General features: G+C 43.6%; 1 protein-coding gene across 1 annotated transcript in view; it reads left to right on the plus strand.

The window, feature by feature from the left end:
* The window catches only part of phactr2 (phosphatase and actin regulator 2), a 48515-nt gene extending 30984 nt beyond the window's left edge, over nt 1-17531 (plus strand). The window contains 10 exon segments of the mRNA XM_046357272.1: nt 3931-4146; nt 5270-5807; nt 7158-7339; nt 7848-8004; nt 8258-8313; nt 10609-10670; nt 14477-14515; nt 14517-14615; nt 15316-15392; nt 15564-17531. Coding sequence (XP_046213228.1) covers nt 3931-4146; nt 5270-5807; nt 7158-7339; nt 7848-8004; nt 8258-8313; nt 10609-10670; nt 14477-14515; nt 14517-14615; nt 15316-15392; nt 15564-15579 — 1442 coding nt within the window. The 3' untranslated portion in view covers nt 15580-17531.
* The last annotated feature ends 9724 nt before the right edge of the window (nt 17532-27255 follow it).

Raw genomic sequence — 27255 nt, forward strand, 5'->3', positions numbered from 1 at the left:
AACAGCCCGGTACTAGTGGGGCTGGGGTTGATCTGAATCCAGAGGACGATGATATAGAACCAGCAGACCTGGCAGAGTCCTTGACTAATTTTGGGACGGCCCAAAACCAGGATCCAACCCTGCAACAAGCCAGAGCAGATGTGCAGGTCGTAGATGGTACTCCCATAAATGGTGGGATGATGCCTAATAGTTTTCCCCACTTCATCGTGAAAAAGGGTTTGGTGTACAGAGTCTCGAAAATAGGGGTTGATGTGGTGGAACAGTTGTTGGTTCCCACTCGGTACCGGAGGACAGTACTGGATCTAGCTCATGGGCACATTCTGGGTGGACACCTTGGTATCGATAAAACCCGAGACCGGATTGTAAGGAGGTTTTACTGGCCAGGAATTCAAGCTGAAGTGGCTCGGCATTGTGGAGAGTGCCCAGAGTGCCAGTTAACAGCTCCCCGACCAGCTTTTAGAAGCCCGTTAGTGCCACTCCCCATAATCGAAACGCCATTTGAGAGGATAGCGATGGATTTAGTGGGCCCACTACCCAAATCCGCCAGAGGGCACCAATACATTCTGGTCATTCTAGATTATGCCACTCGCTACCCAGAAGCCATTCCCCTTCGGACGATGACTTCCAAAAATATCGCAAAGGAATTAGTGCTCTTGTTCACCAGGGTAGGGGTTCCAAAAGAGATCCTTACCGACCAGGGGACCCCTTTATGTCCCGCCTTATGGCGGACCTTGTAAACTGTGGCAGGTGAAACAGTTGAGGACATCGGTTTACCATCCTCAGACGGACGGGCTGGTTGAGAGATTCAACCGAACCCTGAAGTCAATGCTCAGGAAGGTAATCGATAAGGATGGGAAAAACTGGGATTGCATGTTACCGTATCTGATGTTTGCCATTAGAGAGGTTCCTCAAGCCTCGCTGGGGTTTTCTCCCTTTGAGCTGGTATATGGGAGGCATCCCCGGGGAATCTTAGACATCGCCCGGGAAACCTGGGAGCACCAATCCACCCCGTATACTAGTGTCATAGAGCACGTCACGGCAATGCAAGACAGGATAGCCACAGTCATGCCCATCGTCAGAGAGCACATGAGACAAACACAAGAACACCAGCGGCACACTTATAACCGGCAGGCTACCCTGAGGGAATTTCAACCGGGAGATAAGGTGTTAGTGCTGATCCCCACAGTAGAGTGTAAACTACTAGCCACATGGAAAGGGCCATATGAAGTACTGGAGAGAATAGGAGAAGTCAATTATCGGATCCGACAGCCAGGTCGACGGCCCCAGGAACAGATTTATCACATAAACCTGTTAAAAGCATGGAGAGAGAGAGAAACACTAATGGTCACATACCCTACACACATTCAGGAGACAGCCGAAGTAAATATTTCACCCACTCTGTCCCCAGCGCAAGTACAGGAAGTAAAGACCCTGATCCAGAAAAACAGAGATGTGTTTTCAGAGGTACCTGGCCGAACTGAGGTTACGGCTCATGATATCGTTTCCCTACCAGGGAGAAAAGTGAGTATGAGGCCATATCGGGTACCCGAGGCTCGACGGGCCGCGATTAGAGCAGAGACTGAGAAAATGTTGACAGCTGGAGTGGTTGAAGAGTCACATAGTGAGTGGTCTAGCCCAATTGTGATGGTCTCCAAGCCCGATGGGTCATTGCGGTTCTGTAACGACTTTCGGAAGGTAAATGAAATCTCGAAGTTTGATGCCTACCCCATGCCCCGAGTAGATGAACTACTGGAGAAAATTGGTCATGCTCGGTACATTACGACCCTTGATCTGACAAAAGGGTACTGGCAAATTCCTCTGACCCCCAGGGCCAAAGAAAAGACAGCCTTTGCAACACCTGACGGTTTGTTTCAATACACAGTCATGCCATTCGGCTTACACGGGGCCCCAGCAACCTTTCAACGGCTCATGGACAAAGTCCTAAAACCGCACAAGGCATACGCCGCAGCTTATTTAGATGACGTGGGGATCTACAGCCCAGATTGGGAATCCCACTTACCCCGGGTACAGGCAGTGTTAGATGCCCTTAGAAAGGCAGGGCTCACGGCAAACCCTGCCAAGTGTTATGTGGGGTTAGAGGAAACAGAGTATCTGGGATACACTGTGGGAAGAGGGTTAATCAAACCCCAACATAAGAAGGTGAAGGCAATTAGAGAATGGCCGAAACCAGTAAATAAGAAGCAGGTCCGAGCCTTCCTAGGGCTGACCGGTTACTACCGGAAGTTCATCCCAAGTTATGCCACAGTGGCCGCCCCACTTACCGACATGACTAGAGCCAGAGGGCCAAACATGGTCAAATGGGATGAAAGGGCCACCAAAGCATTTAGGACATTACAGGAGGCTCTCTGTTGTAACCCAGTGCTGGTGGTACCAGACTTTGAGAGAGAGTTTGTGGTTCAGACGGATGCCTCAGAGGTCGGCTTGGGAGCAGTGCTATCCCAAGAGGTAGAAGGGGTGGAACACCCCATCCTGTTTTTAAGCAGGAAGCTGGAACCACGGGAAACCAACTACTCAGTCGTTGAGAAAGAGGCGCTGGCAGTAAAGTGGGCTCTAGAAAGCCTGAAGTACTACCTGCTGGGGCGCCACTTCACCCTCATCAGTGACCATGCCCCACTCACCTGGATGCATAGGGCTAAAGAGAAGAACGCTCGGGTGATGCGGTGGTTTTTGAGTCTCCAACCGTTTCATTTTGACTTGAAACACAGAGCAGGGAAGGAAATGGGAAACGTGGATGGGTTATCCCGCATGCACGCATATTTTGCTGCGGTAGCCCGACCTAGGGGGTCGGATCTAGGGGGAGAGATATGTGGCAAAGAAGGGGGTCGAGTGATAAGTGGCAGATATGTGAGAGCAGAGCTAGTAAACGGGCTCTGCCCGATCACTAAAATGGCCACCCCTGTCAGAACTACAGATCACAAAATGGCCGACCGCCAAAACTACAAGTCCCAGAAGCAAGGGGAACCCTCAGAAGGTGGAGCCGACTCACAGATAAAGGGTCAAGAGAAACCAGGAAGAGGAAGAGAGAGGGCTGGAAGGAGCTATGATCAATAGAGAAAGAGACTATAGAGATTGGCTGGATTTACCGTGTATGAGCTGGATTGTTTGGACTTACCTGTTGGCGTTTGGACCTGGACCTACCGAGAACCCGATTCGTGTACCGAACCCTGCTATCCTTGACCTCGCCTAAGGCCTGGGTGGACCAGGACGGAGAAACAAACACACAGGTACTGTCCTGTTCGAAAGAACTCTCATTCTTGGGTGATTTGGTGACAGTTTACCACTTAGTTTGTGACAAACGCTCCTAACCTTGAAGAGGTTTGCCACAATACATACATACATACATACATACATACACACACACACATACATACACACATACATACATACATACATACATACATACATACATACATACATACATACATACATACATACATACATACATACATACATACATACATACATACATACATACATACATACATTGTATCATACAGGGCGCAACGAGTTTTGATCAGTCATGGAAATAAAAGTGTGCTAAAAAGAAGACTGAGAACAAGATACTGGAGTTTTGGTGCTGGTGCAGCCAACTAGTGCTATATTGTCAAAACAATACGATAATCATCTAAAATAATATCCCAATATGTAAATGTATCAACAACAAAAAATTCTCCCAACATCATAATGCACATTAGGTTGGAGGTCAGGTCATGTCTGTTCGACTTCGCTTCCTACCTTAGATATGCACATGATGGAGCCACTTTACGTTCCCGACTTTTACGAGTATTAGCTAGACAAATTTTTCTACATGGTCCCACCCTTGTGTTTGTCTCTCCCTGACTCCCTCCCTCTGGGTTTGGTAAATTACAGGAGAGGTTGCTCTGCTCCCCCCTCCTCTACCTCCCTTAGTAAGGAATGAAATCAAAGCTACTCCAAAAGGAAACCAGGCCAGAACGCGGGAGGCTAAAAAACATCCCACCACCGCTCCTCCCAAATCAGCTGGTGGGGCTACAGCAGGGCGCAGGGACGGGACCGCTGGTGTTAAAAAGCTGCCCAAAAGCACAGGCAAGCAAGCTTCCGCTCTGCCGCCCAAACAAAACCCTCGAAACAATTACATTGGGAACGGTGAGTATCAGTGGCACTGGTTGGTTGGGAGAGAGCCCTGTTGGCATGGAGAATGTACCAATCTTCGCATGTGGAAGGCCTCCCACTGCCCATCAGTGCATCCCTCCTTGTTCCCCTTTAGGATTGAATGGTACTGTCCATGCTAGAAGGCTAGGGATTTACAGTAGTTGAATGTTTAATTGTTCTTGTTGTGAAACAGGAAGTGAGGAGATTGTGTACAGAGAGATCCGTGCAGAGACTTCTCCATTTTCAGACAGCATAGCACTACAATAAGATACGCTGTGTACTGTGTGTCCCATCTTTGTTCCCCTGCCTGCCTGCCTGCCTCCAAGGGTTTCTGAAAACCCTTGCTTTTTTGTCTTTGGTGCATGACTATTTGGTTCATGGATCGTTTGGTTTCCCAGGGCAATGTGGCCATGTCTCGTGTCTGTGTGTGCGCCAGTGTCCGTGCATGTGACTTGTTTGACCCCACTGGAGTAAACTGCACTACCCAGGGACAATTGTGTTGATTGTAAATGGGCATGCCTAACTTGATATTTTATGAGTTTCTTAGAAGAAATGCCAGATTTTGGGCTCTTTCTGTTTCTGTTTAATATCCATTGTTATCCTCTTCCTATAATATTTTTGAGTGCACATTGTTCTCTTGTTGAGTGTCAGTAGTTTATTTGGTTTTGAATAGCTTTTGTATATCTGCCAAATGGCTTATCCACATTACGACCTCTTTCACAGCCACTAATAATATTTGACTTAGACCCTGGCCATGACCCCACTCTATGAAGGTGTCTCAGGGAGAGTTGGGATATGCAAAAAATGCTTATAATACACACTTGTACATGTGTGAAATAGGACAAATATAAGCACCAACCAAATAATAATAATAAATTTACTCTTCTTATTCCGTCACATGACCCCCAACATTCTATAGAAGTAATATGTTTTTTGTCATGGACAATGCATCATTAACTGTTAATGTGTCAGACAAAAGGCTCATGTTCATCTGTAGTGCCTGGGCAGGTCATTTGACATGAAGGCACTAACAAACGCGCATAAAATGCTACAGGACATCAGAGAGTTTTTGCCGTTGTGTTTAATATAAATCTAATGAAGTTTCCTTTCCTCACAGCCAAATCCTCTCATCCTAAGAGAACTGGAGGCACATCCAAGAGCACGGCCCAGTCCTCATCCTCCTCATCGTCCACACCGCGTACCACAAAGACCTCCAAGGACAGGCCTGCCAAACCAACTGGGTCAGAGAAGACAAACAAGTGCGTCCTCCAACTAGTAACTGACCCTTCCAGCTTCTCTGGAGCTCCTAAGGCCTCCCCAGAGACAGTCAACCTTTCTGGGGAGAGACGGGTCCCGGGCACTGGGCATGGGAACCAGGGGTGCAAGGAGGAGCCCTCTTCTGGCCCAGAAGGCAGGCCTGCTGCTCAGGATGACTCTTCTCTGACTGGAATGGGTAAAGACAATGCCTCAGGAGCCAGTCCTCAGGACCCATTGGAGAAGGCCCCTCTGGTCAACAACGCCACTGAGGACACTTTCTTCACTGAGTCTCATAGCGAGAGCTCCATGGAGGAAGCCCTGGGGACTGGGGAAGATGGAGGTGTTGACCGTGGGCAACAGTCGGGAGACGCAGACCATGAGTTAGAGAAACGTCAGTGGTATGTATCGATACTGCAACACTGATCTATAGGCTTCTAGTGCAGAAAAACCCTATGGGAAGACCTGGGTCAAACACACTTTCAAGTATTTAAGATATGTTAGGTACACTTGATGTAGCTTGAATTCTGCACTTTTGGGACTGTTCCATTGAACCAGACCAATTAAATTAAATAAGTATTTGAAAATAATTGAGTTATATTTGACCCAGGTTGGAATTAAACATCTCCTCCAAACTGAAGAAAAGAAAATGTTGTCTTACATCATAATTGTTGTCATGAAACTTTAGAATGGAATCTGGTGGCATTGGAGGGAAAGCTCTTTACCGCAATCATGATTCCCAAAATAGTACAGTATGCTTTAGAAAACTCCATTGAATACCTGGTATAATTCTTGCTGCATGTGTAGTGTAAATCAATATGAAAAGTTTCAAGTGGATTACATGATGTGGTAATGTTGTTCGTCATTCTCAGTATTTTGCAGCTTGAGATGGTTAGTGTTGGGAGTCACACAGTACTGCAGAAAATGGCACAGCAGTGTGAAAAGCTATCCTGTGTGGAAACTATAATTATGATAGGTTTTGCTTTACTGGATTATTTCCCACTGGTATTGCACTTGGTCATGTGTTTAACAGTAAGGTCATCACAAAGGTCAAAGTCTATAAATGTACAATACTCAACCTTATAGCCATTACCACCTCACAGTATGCATTCTAAAAGCTGTTGTGCTTAGTTTTCAACCTTCACATTTTACTATGTGCTGTATTTTTAGATGGCTCCTCATTGCCGAAGTATTGTTCTGATGATGACCGGCACCACAGCTTGAGTTCAAAGCCCAGAAAATGCAGCATTAGCAGCCTAGTTTACCATTTACCGCTACCTGGATTCAGTATGGCAATAATTCATAATGGCTGCTGTGTAATAGGGAGTAACCTATTTAGCCCTCTATTTAAACATTTGGTGGTGTGGCAAATGGTTGTCTCTCTCACACACACACACGTCTGAGTCAGCATAGATGTCATAAATGGCCTTCATAGCCCTGAGCTGAACTGGTTTAACTTGAATTGGGACAGTAAGTCACAGAGCTCTGTCTGTGTTATAGGCCTTAAACCATTTGGAAAGATGATAGTTCACCTGACTTGCATGATAACAGATTCATGAGGAAAGATTGTTGGGAAAGAAACGGCCCATTTTCACCAATGTTTTTGGTCTATATACCCTTCATTAGAGTTTGTATATCGACATTTTCCATTATGCAACAAGGAAAACAATGGACATGATAAATAAATCAGAAGACAAGATAAATCAATCGGGTAAGAATGGTTTATCAGGGTTTTGGTGATGTGACTCCAGGCCTACCAATGGGATTGGAGAGAAGAAGCTCCACAGTGTTAACCTGGAGAGCCCAGAGGTTACAGTCATCCCAGACAGCACTACGGAGTCTGACTACCAGTCCACAGTCAGCGACTCTGACTCAGATGGGCCCATCCTCTACCGAGACGAAGACGAGGATGAGGAAGACGAGTATACCACAAGTAAGGAATCCGTCACAGATATTGAAGCTTAAAGCTCATTGTAATTCTAGCCTTTTTAGTCAGTCAGCATGTGTTAAATGTCTTTCTGTCCAGCCTTTGCAACAAATTAGTCCGTAGCCACTCGTGCACTAGAAACAAGGACTAGAAACAAGGACTAGAAACAAGGTCTAGAAACAAGGACTAGAAACAAGGACTAGAAACAAGGACTAGAAACAAGGACTAGAAACAAGGACTAGAAACAAGGACTAGAAACAAGAACAAAAAAAAGGACTAGAAACAATGAGAACAACCTTGATAACAATCTCATTGTGTTTCCACACTCTTTATTGGTGGTTTTATATGTACTTTTTGACTTATATTTTATATTTACTGCACAGCACACATTCCTATAAAGCCATACTCTTGTCCTCTGACTCAGCCCATTTTAAGACTCTCTGGGGGCAGCCTGCATGGCATTGGCTGGGGGAAGGGGCTAGCTAGATTTTCATGTTTATTATTGTTTATTTAGGCTCCCTAGCCAGTAAGATCCGTCGCAGGGACAGCCTGGCCATCAAACTGGGCAACCGGCCCAGCAAGAGAGAGCTGGAGGAGAAGAACATTCTGCCTCGCACCTCTGAGACTGAGAGGCAGGAACTCCGGCAACAGATTCACTCCAAGCTAGTGAGGTACAGAGTACACCCATGGAGTCACACACACACACACACACACGCCTACACATGCATTGTGTGTATTTAAGATTGTATTTAATCTGAAATAACTGTTCTGGTGTGAGATTTCCGAAAACTTGGTAGCACTAAAATCCTCTTTCATCCAAGGGACTTAAGATGATCGTAGTGCTACAAAGCTTTTGGGGAACTCACCCCTGTTCCCAAATCACTGAGGTATTGTCTCGTTTCATTCTCCCTCTGTCCCTCACAGACGACTTAGTCAGAGGCCCAGCACTGAGGAACTGGAGCAGAGGAACATTCTGAAACGTGAGTGACGACAGACAGATGCCACCACAGACAGACAGCACCACATTGGTCCCAGTCAGACAATCCCTTAGTACTGTACAAGACATTTCCCCCACACACGGTCTGTTTGTCTTCTGGCTTTGGTCATGTGTGTTTTTCAGATTATATACTGAACAAAAATATAAACGCAACAGTCAAATCTTTGAAATTGTTACTTGAGTTACAGTTCATATAAGAAAATCAGTCAATTTAAATAAAACAAATTAAGCCCTAATCTATGGATTTCACATGACTTGGAATACAGGTATACATCGGTTGGTCACCGATACCTTTAAAAAAACAGATAGGGGTGTGGATCAGAAAACTAGTCAGTATCTGGTGTGAGCATAATTTGCCTCATGCAGTGCGACAGATCTCCTTTGCATAGTTGATCAGGCTGTTGATTGTGGCCTGTGGAATGTTGTCCCACTCCTCTTCAATGGCTGTGAGAAGTTTCTGGATATTGACAGGAACGACGTGTACGCTGTTGTACACGTCGATCCAGAGCATCCCAAACGTGCTCAATGGGTGACATATCTGGTGAGTATGCAGGCCATGGAAGAACTGGGACATTTTCAGCTTCCAGTAATTCTGTACAGATCCTTGTGACATGGGGCCGTGGATTATAATGCTGAAACATGAGGTGATGGTGGCGGATGAATGGCACGATAATGGACCTCCAGGATCTCGTCACGGTATCTCTGTGCATTCAAATTTCCATCGATTTAAAATGTAATTGTATTTGTTGTCTGTAGTTTATGCCTACCCATACCATAACCCCACTGCCACCATGGGCCATTTTTTCAAAACGTTGACATTAGCAAACCACTTGCCTACAAGACACCATACGTGGTCTGGGATTCTCTAAAACAATGTTGGAGGCAGCTTATGGTAGAGAAATTAACATTCAATTATCTGGCAACAGCTCTGGTGGACATTCCTGCAGTCAGCATGCAAATTGCACACTCCTTCAACTTGAGACATCTGTGGCATTGTGTAGTGTGACAAAGATGCATATTTTAGAATGGCCTTTTATTGTCCCCAGCACAAGGTGCATCGGTGTCATGATCATGCTGTTTAATCAGATTCTTGGATTATCTTGGCAGAGACCAACACTTTATATGTTGCGTTTATTTTTGTTCAGTGTAGATAGTTCAGTTCCACATGACCTAAACAGCTGATGACTTTATCCCATTCAGTCAAAGGTTGATGCTAGACCAGTTACGTTTTCATAAGGAGACGGTGTATGTGAATAAATTAGCCCTGCTGGAATCCAAGACAAAGGTGAAGTTGTTCTCCTGGCTTGGACAGCTGTGCATCAAGGTCTAATGGTGCATTGATGTGGGGGGAGGCCAGTTATTGACTGATTGCTCATCTACTTGCCCAGTTTATTGGTTAGTAAATCAATTTTGTGAAACACATTACACCAGATTGAGCATGACCAGTGAACATTAACATTTTTCAGAGTATAACATCTTGAGCTCTTATCGTGCCAGACAATGTTTTACATTTTTGGGTCAGAGAAGGTCAGGATAAAAGTAAATAGGAATGTGTTATTTATGTTTACCTGGTCATTCTCTAGAAGCTCATCTCCTAGAAGCTAACTTTGTTCTAAGCAAATCAAACTTAATCTAAAGTGCATCGGAACACACTTTACAGAAAAATCTAAGGGCTACCATTTGATCAACAGGCTTAAAACATGTTCCTGAAATACAGTCAATGCTCACGTGGAGACTTCCTGTCTATTAAACAGGAAGCAGTGAAAGAAGGGGCCATTTTGTTGTTGTAATCTTGCTGGGGTGTTTACTGCATTATTTATGAGATCTTTGTGGTGGAATCATAATGCTAAGAGGGAGAGGGCAGTTAACTGACTGTTGCCTCATTGAAAGCAGATGGCAAAGGTTGCATGTCTCCCAGGGACTCTATGCACATCTGTCACACACTCAACAACTACCTGTTGAAGAATATAACACAGGTCTACACTGTGCTCTGGTTTAAAGAGTTGACTCTATGTATGGTTAAGAAAATACGACACCAAATCAAAGTTTGTCAGATGTTTTCAGACCTAAAAAGCAGACTGTTGAGATAAGTCCATGTTCCAGGCCATCTGTTTTTGTAGATGCAGCCATATGGCACGTTCCAAAATCAATGGGAATGATAAGCACTGTATCATTTCCAGACTTTCCATTAACCACATTGCTTAATTAATAATCACTATATTGGGCAGTGAAGTACCACCTTAGCCTACTTACAACTTCTTTTTTAATTTCACTGCAGAGACGAATGAAGCTGATAAACATGAAGCCATACAAGAGATTAAAAGGAGACTCTCCCGAAAGGTACTGTCATTTATACTTTATTTAGGCACGCCAATACTAGGCTTGCTAAATGTCTGCATCTCATTAGACATAAAATTCATGTAATGACTCGTGTTGATACAGTGCATTTGGAAAGTATTCAGGCCCCTTGATTTTTTTCCCTCATTTTGTTACGTTACAGCCTTATTCTAAAATGTATTAAATTGTTTGTTTTTTTGCTCCTCATCAATCTACAAACAATAACCCATAATGACAAAGACAACCATGTTTGACATTTTTGCACATGAATAAATAAATAAAATAATAATAGTGAAATGTCACATTTACAAAAGTATTCAGACCCTTTACTCAGTACTTTTTTGAAGCACCTTTGGCAGCGATTACAGCCTCGAGTCTGCATGGGTATGACGCTACAAGCTTGGCACACCTGTATTTGGGGAGTTTCTCCCATTCGTCACTGCAGATCCTCTCAAGCTCTGTCAGGTTGGATGGGGAGTGGCGCTGCACAGCTATTTTCAGGTCTCTCCAGAGATGTTCGGGCTCTGGCTGAGCCACTCAAGGACATATCAGAGACTTGTCCCGAAGCCACTCCTGCGTTGTCTTGGCTGTGTGCTTAGGGTCGTTGTCCTGTTGGAAGGTGAACCTTGGCCCATGTCTGAGGTCCTGAGCGCTCTGGAGCAGGTTTTCATCAAGGGTCTCTCTGTACTTTGCTCCGTTAATCTTTCCATCTATCCTGACTAGTCTCCTAGTCCCTGCCGCTGAAAAACATCCCCACAGCATGATGCTGCCACCACCATGCTTCACCGTAGGGATGGTGCCAGGTCTCATCCAGGCATGACACTTGGCATTCAGGCCAAAGAGTTCAATCTTGGTTTCATCAAACCAGAGAATCTTGTTTATCATGGTCTGAGAGTCTTTAGGTGACTTTTGGCAAACTCCAAGCGGGCAGTCATGCACTTTTTACTGAGGAGTGGCTTCCGCCTGGCCACACTACCATAAAGGCCTGATTGGTAGAGTGCTGCAGAGATGGTTGTCCTTCTGGAAGATTCTCCCATTTCCACAGAGGAACTCTGAAGCCATGTCAGAGTGACCATTGGGTTCTTGGTCAACTCCCTGACCAAGGCTCTTCTCCTCCGATTGCTCAGTTTGGCCGGGCGGCCAGCTCTAGGAAGAGTCTTGGTGGTGGCAAACTTCTTCCATTTACGAATTATGGACGCCATTGTGTTCTTGGGGACCCAATTGTTTTGATATCCTTCCCCAGATATGTGCTTCAACACAATCCTGTCTTTGAGCTCTACAGACAATTCCTTCGACCTCATGGCTTGGTTTTTGCTCTGACATGAACTGCCAACTGTGGGACCTTTTATACACAGTTGAAGTCGGAAGTTTATATGCACCTGAACCAAATACATTTAAACTCAGTTTTTCACAATTCCTGACATTTAATCCAAGTTAGGATCACCACTTTATTTTAGAAATGTGACATGTCAGAATAATAGTAGAGGGAATGATTTATGTCAGCTTTTATTTATTTCATCACATTCCCAGTGGGTCAGAAGTTTACACACACTCAATTAGTATTAGGTAGCATTGCCTTTAACTTGAGTCAAACTTTTCAGGTAGCCTTCCACAAGCTTCCAACAATAAATTGGGTGAATGTTGTCCCATTCCTCCTGACAGAGCTGGTGTAACTGAGTCAGGTTTGTAGGCCTTCTTGCTCGCACATGCTTTTTCAGTTCTGCTCACAAATTATCTATAGGCTTTGTGATGGCCACTCCAATACCTTGACTTTGTTGTCCTTAAGCCATTTTTCCTTTGGAAGTATGCTTGGGGTCATTGTCCATTTGGAAGACCCATTTGCTACCAAGCTTTAACTTCCTGACTGATGTCTTGAGATGTTGCTTCAATATATCCACGTAATTTTCCGTCCTCATGATGCCATCTATTTTGTAAAGTGCACCAGTCCCTCCTGCAGCAAAGCACCCCCACAACATGATGCTGCCACCCCTGTGCTTCACGGTTAAGATGGTGTTCTTCGGCTTGCAAGCCTCCCCCTTTTTCCTCCAAACATAACGATGGTCATTAAGGCCAAATAGTTATATTTTTGTTTCATCAGACAGGAGGACATTTTTCTGAAAAGTGCCATCTTTGTCCCCATGTGCAGTTGCAAACCGTAGTCTGGCTTTTTTATGTCGGTTTTGGAGCAGTGGCTTCTTCCTTGCTGAGCGGCCTTTCAGGTTATGTCGATATAGGACTCTTTCACTGTGGATATAGATACTGTTGTACCTGTTTCCTCCAGCATCTTCACAAGGTCCGTTGCTGCTGTTCTGGGATTGATTTGCACTTTTCACACCAAAGTACATTCATCTCTTGGAGACAGAACGCGTCTCCTTCCTGAGCTGTATGATGGCTGCGTGGTCCCATGGTGTTTATAGTTGCGTACTGTTGTTTGTACAGATGAACGTGGTAACTTCAGGCGTTTGTAAATTGCTCCCAAAGATGAACCCGACTTGAGGTCTACAGTTTTTTTTTCTAAGGTCTTAGCTGATTTCTTTTGATTTCCCCATGATGTCAAGCAAAGAGGCACTGAGTTTGAAGGTAGGCCTTGAAATACATCCACAAGTACACCTCCAATTCACTCAAATGATGCCAATTAGCCTATCAAAAGCTTCTAAAGCCATGACATCATTTTCTGGAATTTACCAAGCTGTTTTAAAGGCACAGTCAACTTAGTGTATGTTAACTTCTGACCCACTGGAATTGTGATACAGTGAAATAATCTGTCTATAAACAATTGTTGGAAAAACTACTTGTCATACACAAAGTAGATGTCCTAACCGACTTGCCAAAACTATAGTTTGTTCACAAGAAATTTGTGGAGTGGTTGAAAAACAAGTTTTAATGACTCCAACCTAAGTGTATGGAAACTTCCAACTTCAACTGTTGACAGGTGTGTGCCTTTACAAATTATGTCCAATCAATTGAATTTACCACATCTCAAGGATGATCAATAGAAACAGGATGCACCTGAGCTCAATTTCGAGTCGCAGAGCAAAGGGTCTGAATATTTTTGTAAGTAAGGTATTTCTGTTTATTAGTTTTTATAAATGTGCAAACATTTATAAAAACATGTTTTCACTTTGTCATTATAAGGTATTGTGTGGGGGAATGATTTAATCAATTGTAGAACAAGGCTGTAATGTAACAAAATGTGGAAAAAGTCAATGAGTCTGAGTACTTTCTGAATGCACAGTATATTTGGTACACAGATCCATCTGGTGGACACAGCTGGAACTGAAATAACTGGAACCAAACACATGTCAAACTCATGTAGACTGAATATACGGACTGAACTCAATATAATGAATTACCAAATAATGCCTTGATTTCTGAATTACCAAACACATTTCTAACTCATTTGTTCCTTGTCAGTTAGTTAACTTTTTTTTTTATTGTACAAATGTGTAAAAATGGTAAAATTCAGCCATCGTATGACTCAGTTTCCACAGTGCATACTGTAGGGCATTCTAACTCCGTGTGAGCAGCATGCCTCTAAGTGTAGCATCAGGCTTGAAATTCCCCAGATTGCTCGCCCCCAGTGGTGGTAGGGAGGCAAGAGGGGATTGGCCAGTGTTAGGCCAACGAGGCTTGACCTCAGCTAGATTGAGAACCGGAGTCTAGTTCCAACACTGTGCTCCCGTATGGCACCGTTGAAGGAGTTCACTTTTCCCACAACTCTCTACCCATCTTCTCCCGGGCCCCAAATGTTTTATCTACAAGTCCCAATTTACAGTTGTCAATCACTGGTTACTTGTGCGTGTGTGTAGCTGAGTGTGAGGCCCACAGTAGCAGAGCTGGTGGCTCGGACGGATTCTGCGCTTCAATGAGTATGTGGAGTGCACAGATGCTAAGGACTATGACCGCCGTGCAGACAAACCCTGGACCAGGCTCACTCCAGCTGACAAAGTGGGTCCCAGACTCCTACTGTATGATTTTATTGCAAGAGGACCTAAAATACATGACATTCATAATGTGATTAAATACATGGAATAAGACAGGTTATAAAAAGGTGTAATTAAAAAACAATTTGTTAGAATTGTATTCCTCATGCATACCACATACTGGCCAGCAACTGAACCATACAGTAAATACATTACTCACAAACAATAATAAAGATTTATCATTTAAAGCGGCAATATGTAACTTTTTGGGAAACCTGACCAAATTCACATAGAAATGTGAGTTATAGATATGTCATTCTCATTGAAAGTGATGTTCTATGTGCACTATTTCTCTTTTTCCCATTCTTAAGTTTTGATTTTGCACCTTTAACTTTCAGTTTTGTACACTAGCTTCAAACAGCTGAAAATAAAATATTTTGGGTTATTGAAAATATATTTCACAGTGGTTTAGATTGTACAATGATTCTCTACACTATGCATTTCTTGTTTTGTCACAAGCTGAAGTTAGGCAAATTATTCTAATTTTAGCAACCAGGAAATGGTGGAGCGATTTCTGCATATTGCATCTTTAATCTTCAGTTATATAAAACATGTTTACCTGTCTGAAAGTATTGAAGTTCTGACAGTTTAAAAAAAATTTTTTTGTTGTTGTAGTTCTTCTTTGTAAATTAAGACTTTGATCTTGAATGTTTATATTCCATCAGGCTGCTATCCGTAAAGAACTGAATGAGTTCAAAAGCAAAGAGATGGAAGTTCATGAAGAGAGCAAGCAATTCACCAGGTAATGACAACTTTGACCTTATTGACCCCCAGCCATTATACTACATTATGTTATGAGTCATACAAGATAATGAACTGCTGATTGAGTTAGTCCTAGTATGCAGTGTACTATAATAGGTAGACTGCCGTTCTGAACCAACAGCATCTGTTTTCTGTTGTGCCTTCTTGGCAGGTTCCATCGACCCTGAGGTGTATTTCTCCAATGGGGGTCCTGGTCAGCTGCCGGCCCTGCCTGAGGGCTCTTTCTTCCAGCTGCCCTGTGTCCCGCTGTGGGCTTCACCGAAGCCTGGAGCCTAGATGCCCCTAGGCACGGACACACGGACAATGTCCCCTGGGGCAAACTTGTCTCCAGCCTTAGAGATCAATGACATTGGGCCACACCTGGTTACACAGACCAGACTGAGCTTTAGTGTTGTGTGGAAAGATGCAGAGAGAGAGAGAGAGAGAGACCAATATCCATCCTGTGAATGGGCCGAGCCCATGCCCATTCACCGTCTTTGCACACCATGAAGAAACAACTGTTGCACTTTGTAACACAGTGCTGATTGAATTACCCACATACTGTACCTGTTGGCTTCCCCTAACGCCCCCTAACAAACTTTGACCAAGTCCCTGTGGAAGGGAAATGGTTTTGCAACTATGGTGACGTTGTAGGTTAGGCAAGTCCAGCCAAGGGTAACGGTAATCAAATCAATTCAGCTTAAACAGTGCAATTAAATGCTTACTTGCGAGCTTCCTCAACAGTGCAATGAAAAATATAAACAAATAAAAAAATGAAACACATATTCATAAGCTTAACGTAATGTAAGTGCATGGAAAGGAGTGTTGAAGGAAGAATGGTCACTTTTACTGCCATGTGGTTTTGATGGTGGAAATAAAGGTGTTTTAGGTCTTGTTTTAAGGGGTGATTGTTCATGCTGATTTTAAAGTGGCTGGGACTACATGAATTGTGCCTAGAAACTAAGCATTATGTATCATTACTATATGTGTCATGCTTTTTGGAACTGTAAGTTACCATTATTGAGCATATCTTTATGGGGACAGAGCAGAGTGGACCCTTTTGATTGGTGTAGGCGATACTTTGCAAATACCTCTCTATCTGCAAGTCATCCAGTGAGTTTCCAAATTTAGAACAAGTTCAGACAAAATTGGTCTGCTTTTGATTGGTTGAGCTGTTCGTAATGGATGGTCTGTGTAGTTTGAAAGGATGTGGTAAATGTTAGCATTTTACAGACCAAGATAAATCCATCAGGAGCTTTTTTCCTGATCCTAAAATGTCCAAAATGTCTTTTGTAAAGCATTTCTTTGACATTTCTGTGGTCAGGTACACCAATCCATCAGAATGTATATTAATTTCAGACTGCTAAGAGCAGTTGTAGAATATTGGAGGAGAACCACAGTATTCATGTCCATTTCTTTCTCATTCTATAGATTTTCTGTAAGAAAATGTATATCTGATGCATGATCACAACGTTACAGCCAATTACCTGATAGATTTTTACATTGATGTGATGAAGAGGACAATTTTCGTAGTTTATTTTTAAACCCACCCCAATCTCGATTGATGGCCCTATGTGCTGTTCATATGAGTACTGTATCTTTGAATTATGTCATGTACATAATAGTAATGTATATGCAGTTATTGTCACTCCCATATTTATCATGTATATAGGTCTATACGTGCATCATATGCCTCTAAATGTCTTTATTTTTCAGTTGTTGATCACATAACTAGATACCATTTCTGCGAAACATCAACGGTGTATGCTCAGGAGGAAGATGCCATAACCCTTCAGTATTAGCTACATAGACTGAAAGTGACACCATGGCCACTGAATTGGTGTCACATGTTGACTTAGACATCCATTAGGATGTCATGTATATTGATGAAAATACACACTGAATGTCTCACCGTCATTGTGTATTGGTTTGTATGAGATTCCTTTTTTTTTCGTACTGCTTCTGTGATCATTGTGCACAATGGCTTTAAAGTGGCCAGGATCCAAATGTTTTCGAAGTGTGTTTGTGTTGAAAATCATCTGTGCAGTGGAAAGTAATGTGTCTGCCTGGCCTGAGCCCACCGTGCAGTCAACTGTGAAGCCATTGAGTGGGTCAATTAAAGGCTGAGCAGGAGGGGGTGCACTCGTTCTCAGTGGCATATTGTCTGTCTATCTGGTCCTTGGCCATTGATTCCAGTTGAGAAGGGATAGTCCAAAGCACCTCTGTGGATCTAGGCAGAATCAAGTGCCAAAATTAAAAAGTTCAGTCTCTTAGAAGGGTCAAACTTACAGGCAGGACTGCACACTTGACCAAAGACCACATGTCTCTCAAGTAGTATTCTTTGTCATATTTTGTGCTGGAAATCTATGTAGCTAATATTTGTGTGGAAGATACTTTATGTGAATGTCTGTTGGAGTGGAATGGGTTACTTTTGAGCCGTTTGTTTGACACCTGCTAAACTCACATTTTATGCAAACACACAGATGGTTTAAAAGTTGCTTAAGACATTTACTAGAAGTAAGACAGATGCAGCATGTCAATTTGTATCACTTTCCATTGGGTTACATCAACACAACTCACATGGATGGGGGTTTATTGGTTTCAGTTTGTAGGTTAATGTAGGAGTTGCAGTCAAACCAACATTGCTTGTCAGTGGAGACTGCTGAGGGGAGAACGGCTCATAATAATGTCAGGAACGGAGGGAATGGAATGGCATCAAACACCTAAAAACCATGTGTTTGATGTACTTGATACCATTCCTGATTCCGCTCCTATCATTACCTTGTAAGTAGGAGGTTGGTGGCACCACATTTGTGCACATATTTGTGATATGGGCCATTGGTTTCACAGGCTCAGCAATATGACATGACATCGTCATACGGTATACAGCGTGGCGACTTCATGTTTACAGCCATGAACAACAACTGAGTGTGTGAGCTTGTTTTGCACAGCCAGTGGACACCGAACCATGTAACCAAAGGCAGAGTTTGCTGTTACAATCAATTGCTGTAGAGTCGGGGGCGGCAAATGTGGGTCACTAACTAAAACACGACAGATAAGGACTAATTGTCAGACAGATCAAAAAAGCAAGACTTATTTCACAGACAGCACCATGACACTTCCATTTGTCTCTGATTCAAATGGCTATTAACGTTTGTTAATCTGAAGTGCTAACTCTGCCCACCCGGGCAACAGCCAAGGGGCCGGGCCTTGCAAAACAAGCTCGCTCGATTTCAAATCTGTCAGCATTGCTTCTATTGGCTGTTTTCAAATTGTGCCCTCCTTTGCGGCATGCCTACAATGGGAAGAGCCAATAGTAGTAAAAATAATACATGGGACTTATATAGCTCTTTACAATTGTAGAAACTTAAACAATGCCAGACTAACAACAGGAAGAAACATGAAACAAAAAGAAGGGGGTAGGGCTTGAAGGTAGGAAAATAATGGGGCGGCTAAGGTAGATTGATCAGTCACTAGCCCTGTTTATACCTGGTGCTAACATTTGTCCTTTGTCCTAATCTTGTCTACATTATGATTGTGCCCGTATATTTAGACAGGTGTAGACAATTTAAAAGACTTATTGTGATCAGATCTTATAAGTGTAAACTGACATGATCAGCACAATATCTGGATGAAGGACACATGTAAGAACTAGGTATAAACAGGGCTAGTGATGAATATATTTTGGGAATCTCGTCCTTTGAAAAAGAAGTGGCAGACTTGGCAGATTAGTTATTGACATCTTTAAGCATCAAGTTGCCTAGTTATTAAAGGTTTTAAAATATATATATATATAGAAAGTTGCCCCTTTGTGGGATGATGTCATACTGGTAAGTATGCTGTAATCAATGGAGCAGTCTAGCCAGTAAGGGACAGAACATTCATATTGTACACCCTCACCTTGAAAGAGTGAAACTCTTTCTAATAACTCTCCCATCAAATATTTTTTGATCAAAACCACTTAATAGCCTTTATTGTCCGAGGCGCCACTTCCACATTGTACACCCTCACCTTGAAATATTTAAACTCTTTTCTACTAAGTCTCCTAACAGATCTGTTTTGATCAAAACAGCGTAGCTGCTATCATCAGAGGCGCCAGGCCTGTAATCGAAGATTTAAACGATATTTAGTGTTTTTCTCGCGTCTTGTTTACTCCCCTGCTCCTGAAATGTCCACAATTTGTTCAGGCAGAGATGAAGTGAAATGAAATACTTTAAAAATGGTCCCCTGGCTTGATAATTTGATGTATTGTAAGAATTATTTCACAACTATAGAAAGTTTTAATTGACCTCCTAGACCTAGACTATGCATTGACCTTGACGTTGTTTAGTGTTTTGTGGTCATTTAACGCTCTTCTAATCATATCTGGAACACAGTGTAGCTACTATTATGAGCTAACTCATAATTATATATCACAGACCTTGGGTTGCAAAATTCTGGTAACTTTCCGAAAATCTCAGGTTTTACAGAAATACTGGTTGGATTATTCCGGATTTTCTGGTATACAGTCCACATACGTTGACTAATAGTTATACAAATGCAATGCGGCTCACTAATTGAAGTTGATGAAGCTAGGCGTTACATCCATGTTTCAATTCTCTCAAGGGTTAAAATCCTGTAACCTGTCTCCTCCCCTTCATCTACACTGATTGAATTGGATTTAACAAGTTACATCAATAAGGGATTATAGCTTTCACCTGGTCAGTGTATGTGATGGAAAGAGCAGGTGTTCCTAATGTTTTGGACAATCAGTGTACACACCAACGTATGACAAATCCCTCAGGACTGCCATGAAAATAATTTCTGTGCTTTCCAATTGACCTTTTAATTTAGTGACTGCAATGAAGTGAAATGAATCAAATGGGAAAATACATATTTTAAGGAGAAATTAAAATCAGTCGATACAAATCCAACTTGAATATTAATAGATGTTGTTGGTAGCAATGTCATTTCAGACTAGGATAGCTGAACCTATTATAAGGGTTGTGATATACTGCTTTGAACAGGTCGCAAATGGCTTTCACGATAAATCAAGTATTGTTCCCCTACTAAATACCACTATACAAGTTTAAGTTACTGTATTGTGGCAGGTAAATGCTTTTTAAAGGTTGCTAAATGAACCACGTCCTCTTTGTGCTCCTCGCAGACTGCATGTCACTTTAATTGGTCACAGACTGCTACCAAAGTACATTAAAGGATAAATTGATAACCCAATTTTTCACAGCTCATCTGCCATACCAGCCTGCCAGCTATCTGCAGAGGCTTCGGCGGCATGTGTGTAATGAAAGTGCCTCTGTGCACGGGTTAAGGGAAGCGGCTCATCCTAGCTAAGGCTCTGACTAAATGATGACACGTTTGCTCAATCTGCCCTCAGTCTGTCTTGTAGATGTCATGCACCTGGAAAATGTGATTTCACTAGCAGGATGACTTTCCCCATCTGGAACACTGCCTAGGTTTGTATTCCATCTTGATCTAGAAATATTTCACAAAAGGCAGTGTTCAATCCGTTTTTCTCCCAGATGGATTCCTCTTTGTGAACCTGGGATTTATCCATTTGAATGTTTTCTATTACTTCCTAATGAGTTTAGAGAACAGAGAGATACAGTGAGATTAAAGTGCTTCTTGTGTCGCTCTGAATCCACGATGTGGCAGAGGTTGAAAAGCCTTAACACATACGTTTTCTCAACAGCAGGTCAATAATATCAAAGGCTGCACTGAAATCAAACAGTACAGCTTCCTAATTCTTCTTATCAATTTCTTTCAAGCAATCATGTATGTCATTGAGGAACATAAGCATGCTGAAAGTCTGTTAATTTATTGACAGAGAAATAGTATTGTATTTGTTCAAGAGGAAAAAAATGTCAACAGTTTGCTAAGAGCTGGCAGCAAGCTGATAGGTCTGCTGATAGAACCAGTAAAGGCCGCTTCTTGGGTAGCGGAATGACTTTGGCTTCTCTCCAGCCCCGAGGACAAATACTTTCCTCTAGGCTCAGATTAAAGATAATTATGACAGATAGGAGTGGCTATAGTGTCAGCTACCATCCACAGTAGCTTTCCATCTAAGTGATCAATACATGTGCAAGATCTTGTTCCTGTAATGTTTGTAAACACCCTGGTAGGTTGATTATTAACCTGAACCAAATTACAGGCACTTGATTACAGGCAGGTTGATGAAAACCAGTCAATATTCAGGTCCCCAAAAAAGTAGACCTCTGGGTTTACATCACATACACTATCAAGCATTTCACACATATTATTCAGATACTGACTTATCACTTGGTGCCTATAGCAACAGCCCAAAAGAAAAGGCTTTAGATGTGCCAAGTGAACCTGCAACCACAACACTTCAATAACACTTGACATACGATGTTCTTTAAGCATTACAGGGATATGGCTCTGAATATATACAGCCACACCTCCCCCATACAGATTTTCGTTTATTCTATAGATTTTATAATGTTGTATTGCTACTGCTTTATCATCAAATGAAAAAAATGGATAATATATGAAGGTTATCTTATGTTAGCAAATTATAGATTTCATTCATCTTATTTCTAAGGCTAAATATATTAATATGGACTATTTTCAGGCCTTTCCTGGGTAGCTTATCAGAGACAGACATGGAAAAGGGCAAACAAAGCAAGAAAAAAATATATACATTCAGCAGTCCATAATCAGTTAGTGTGTGTGTGTGTGTGTGTGTGTGTGCGTGCGTGCGTGCGTGCGTGCGTGTGCGCGATGCGGGGTTGACCCAACGAACGCATAGGCTTGGTTCTCATCCCTTCCAGGCTTTTGGGAGTGAGGGTGGAAAATGAGCCTGTCATAGCGGATTTAAGCAATGTCCCAACTCGTTCACCCAATGTGGATGAAAATACCTTCACATTAAAGCTGACAGTCTACACTTTAACTTCATAGTCATTGTATCTTTTCCAAACCAAAGTGCTGGAGTACAGAGCCAAAACAACAAAACGTGTCACGGTCCCAATAGTTTTGGAGCTCACTGTATCTAAAGAAATATGTGAAAGTAAATATCTGAGCCAGCACAATACGGTTCAGATGTGGTTTGAATGGTTAAATAAATGAATAAATTCATGATACATTCGTGATACAATGCATTCAATCCATTTAAACAGACAATTAATTAACAATGTCAACATAAGACCCAGCAGTATAATTACAGACAGCATGATGTTACATTTGTGACCTGGAGACAAGACACAGGCAAATCACTCAGGGTTATATCTGAGTCATCACTGTGAATTAGTGTCAATGAATGCTTCCATTCTGTGGGCGTTTAACTACAGATTAATATATAGAAGAATACACACACATCTTTACTCAATTGAAAAGTATATTTCCTGTTACATCTATGAACATTCACTCTGTGCATCACTATGAGTCCAGGTCCACTACTCATAAATTAAATAAGGTTATATTAATATATTATTATTATACACTCCCCTCCATACATATTTTGACAGTGAAGATGTATTTTTATTTTAATAATAATAATAATAATAATATAATAATAATATATATAAACAGTGGGGAGAACAAGTATTTGATACACTTCCGATTTTGCAGGTTTTCCCACTTACAAAGCATGTAGAGGGCTGTAATTTGTATCATAGGTACACTTCAACTGTGAGAAAAAAATCCAGAAAATCACATTGTATGATTTTTAAGTAATTCATTTGCATTTTATTGCATGACATAAGTATTTGATCACCTACCAACCAGTAAGAATTCCAGCTCTCACAGACCTGTTAGGGATCAGGGATAAAATTGTAGACCTGCACAAGGCTGGAATGGGCTACAGGACAATAGGCAAGCAGCTTGGTGAGAAGGCAACAACTGTTGAAGCAATTATTAGAAAATGGAAGAAGGTCAAGATGACGGTCAATCACCCTCGGTCTGGGGCTCCATGCAATATCTCACCTTGTGGGGCATCAATGATCATGAGGAAGGTGAGGGATCAGCCCAGAACTACACAGCAGGACCTGGTCAATGACCGGAAGAGAGCTGGGACCACAGTTGTCATGCAGGTGAAAGAGGACCCAAAAGCGACTTGGCGAAAACAGAGTCTTTAATCCAGTAAAGTAAATACAAACAAAAAACACAACTTTCACTCGAAATGACGAGGACAAACTGGAGACTCGATCTTGAACAGCAGGTGAACAGCAGGTTGCCTCGGGAAGGCACTTGAACCAGACAGACTCAGACACCTGCTCACCACGCAGCATCTGAGGAAAACACGACACGACAGGGCGATACACAAACACAGCACGGTGAATTCTAGACAAGGAACCGACAGGACAGGAACGGAACACAAAGGAAGAAATAGGGACTCTAATCAGGGGAAAGGATCGGGAACAGGTGTGGGAAGACTAAATGATTGATTAGGGGAATAGGAACAGCTGGGAGCAGGAACGGAACGATAGAGAGAAGAGAGAGCGAGAGAGTGAGAGAGGGAGGGGGAGAGAGAGGGATAGAAAGAGGGAAAGAACCTAATAAGACCAGCAGAGGGAAACGAATAGAATGGGAAGCACAGGGACAAGACAAGATAATAAATGACAAAACATGACAGTACCCCCCACTCACCGAGCGCCTCCTGGCGCACTCGAGGAGGAATCCTGGCGGCAACGGAGGAAATCATCAATGAGTGAACGGTCCAGCACGTCCCGAGACGGAACCCAACTCCTCTCCTCAGGACCGTAATCCTCCCAATCCACTAAGTATTGGTGACCCCGTCCCCGAGAACGCATGTCCATGATCTTATGTACCTTGTAAATAGGTGCGCTCTCGACAAGGACGGGAGGGGGGAGGGAAGACGAACGGGGGTGCGAAGAAAGGGCTTAACACAGGAGACATGGAAGACAGGATGGACGCGACGAAGATGTCGCGGAAGAAGCAGTCGCACAGCGACAGGATTGACGACCTGGGAGACACGGAACGGACCAATGAACCGCGGAGTCAACTTACGAGAAGCTGTCGTAAGAGGAAGGTTGCGAGTGGAAAGCCACACTCTCTGGCCGCAACAATACCTTGGACTCTTAATCCTGCGTTTATTGGCGGCTCTCACAGTCTGTGCCCTGTAACGGCAAAGTGCAGACCTCACCCTCCTCCAGGTGCGCTCACAACGTTGGACAAACGCTTGAGCGGAGGGAACGCTGGACTCGGCAAGCTGGGATGAGAACAGAGGAGGCTGGTAACCCAGACTACTCTGAAACGGAGATAACCCGGTAGCAGACGAAGGAAGCGAATTGTGAGCGTATTCTGCCCAGGGAGCTGTTCTGCCCAAGACGCAGGGTTTCTGAAAGAAAGGCTGCGTAGTATGCGACCAATCGTCTGATTGGCCCTCTCTGCTTGACCGTTAGACTGGGGATGAAACCCGGAAGAGAGACTGACGGACGCACCAATCAAACGACAGAACTCCCTCCAAAACTGTGACGTGAATTGCGGGCCTCTGTCTGAAACGGCGTCTAACGGGAGGCCATGAATTCTGAATACATTCTCGATAATGATTTGTGCCGTCTCCTTAGCGGAAGGAAGTTTAGCGAGGGGAATGAAATGTGCCGCCTTAGAGAACCTATCGACAACCGTAAGAATCACAGTCTTCCCCGCAGACAAAGGCAGACCGGTAATGAAGTCTAGGGCGATGTGAGACCATGGTCGAGAAGGAATGGGAGCGGTCTGAGACGACCGGCAGGAGGAGAGTTACCCGACTTAGTCTGCGCGCAGTCCGAACAAGCAGCCACGAAACGGCGCGTGTCACGCTCCTGAGTCGGCCACCAAAAGCGCTGGCGAATAGACGCAAGAGTGCCTCGAACACCGGGATGACCAGCTAACTTGGCAGAGTGAGCCCACTGAAGAACAGCCAGACGAGTGGAAACAGGAACGAAAAGGAGGTTACTAGGACAAGCGCGCGGCGACGCAGTGTGCGTGAGTGCTTGCTTAACCTGTCTTTCAATTCCCCAGACTGTTAACCCGACAACACGCCCATAAGGAAGAATCCCCTCGGGATCAGTAGAAGCCACAGAAGAACTAAACAGACGGGATAAGGCATCAGGCTTGGTGTTCTTGCTACCCGGACGGTAAGAAATCACAAACTCGAAACGAGCGAAAAACAACGCCCAACGAGCTTGACGGGCATTAAGTCGTTTGGCAGAACGGATGTACTCAAGGTTCTTATGGTCTGTCCAAACGACAAAAGGAACGGTCGCCCCCTCCAACCACTGTCGCCATTCGCCTAGGGCTAAGCGGATGGCGAGCAGTTCACGGTTACCCACATCATAGTTGCGCTCAGATGGCGACAGGCGATGAGAAAAATAAGCGCAAGGATGAACCTTTATCGTCAGACTGGAAGCGCTGGGATAGAATGGCTCCCACGCCTACCTCTGAAGCGTCAACCTCGACAATGAATTGTCTAGTGACGTCAGGAGTAACGAGGATAGGAGCGGACGTAAAACGTTCTTTTAGAAGATCAAAAGCTCCCTGGGCGGAACCGGACCACTTAAAACACGTCTTGACAGAAGTAAGAGCTGTGAGAGGGGCAGCAACTTGACCGAAATTACGAATGAAACGCCGATAGAAATTAGCGAAACCTAAAAAGCGCTGCAACTCGACACGTGACCTTGGAACGGGCCAATCACTGACAGCTTGGACCTTAGCGGAATCCATCTGAATGCCTTCAGCGGAAATAACGGAACCGAGAAAAGTAACGGAGGAGACATGAAAAGAGCACTTCTCAGACTTTACGTAGAGACAATTCTCTAAAAGGCGCTGTAGAACACGTCGAACGTGCTGAACATGAATCTCGAGTGACGGAGAAAAAATCAGGATATCGTCAAGATAGACAAAAACAAAGATGTTCAGCATGTCTCTCAGAACATCATTAACTAATGCCTGAAAAACAGCTGGCGCATTGGCGAGACCAAACGGCAGAACCCGGTACTCAAAATGCCCTAACGGAGTGTTAAACGCCGTTTTCCACTCGTCCCCCTCTCTGATGCGCACGAGATGGTAAGCGTTACGAAGGTCCAACTTAGTAAAGCACCTGGCTCCCTGCAGAATCTCGAAGGCTGATGACATAAGGGGAAGCGGATAACGATTCTTAACCGTTATGTCATTCAGCCCTCGATAATCCACGCAGGGGCGCAGAGTACCGTCCTTCTTCTTAACAAAAAAAAACCCCGCCCCGGCCGGAGAGGAAGAAGGCACTATGGTACCGGCGTCAAGAGACACAGACAAATAATCCTCGAGAGCCTTACGTTCGGGAGCCGACAGAGAGTATAGTCTACCCCGAGGAGGAGTGGTCCCCGGAAGGAGATCAATACTACAATCATACGACCGGTGAGGAGGAAGGGAGTTGGCTCGGGACCGACTGAAGACCGTGCGCAGATCATGATATTCCTCCGGCACTCCTGTCAAATCGCCAGGTTCCTCCTGAGAAGTAGGGACAGAAGAAACGGGAGGGATGGCAGACATTAAACACTTCACATGACAAGAAACGTTCCAGGATAGGATAGAATTACTAGACCAATTAATAGAAGGATTATGACATACTAGCCAGGGATGACCCAAAACAACAGGTGTAAACGGTGAACGAAAAATCAAAAAAGAAATAGTCTCACTGTGGTTACCAGATACTGTGAGGGTTAAAGGTAGTGTCTCAAATCTGATACTGGGAAGATGACTACCATCTAAGGCGAACATGGGCGTAGGCTTCTCTAACTCTCTGAAAGGAATGTCATGTTTCCGAACCCATGCTTCGTCCATGAAACAACCCTCAGCCCCAGAGTCTATCAAGGCACTACATGTAGCACCCGAACCGGTCCAGCGTAGATGGACCGACAAAGTAGTAC

This window comes from Oncorhynchus gorbuscha, linkage group LG07 (assembly GCF_021184085.1).
Source record: "Oncorhynchus gorbuscha isolate QuinsamMale2020 ecotype Even-year linkage group LG07, OgorEven_v1.0, whole genome shotgun sequence".
Lineage (NCBI taxonomy): Eukaryota > Metazoa > Chordata > Actinopteri > Salmoniformes > Salmonidae > Oncorhynchus > Oncorhynchus gorbuscha.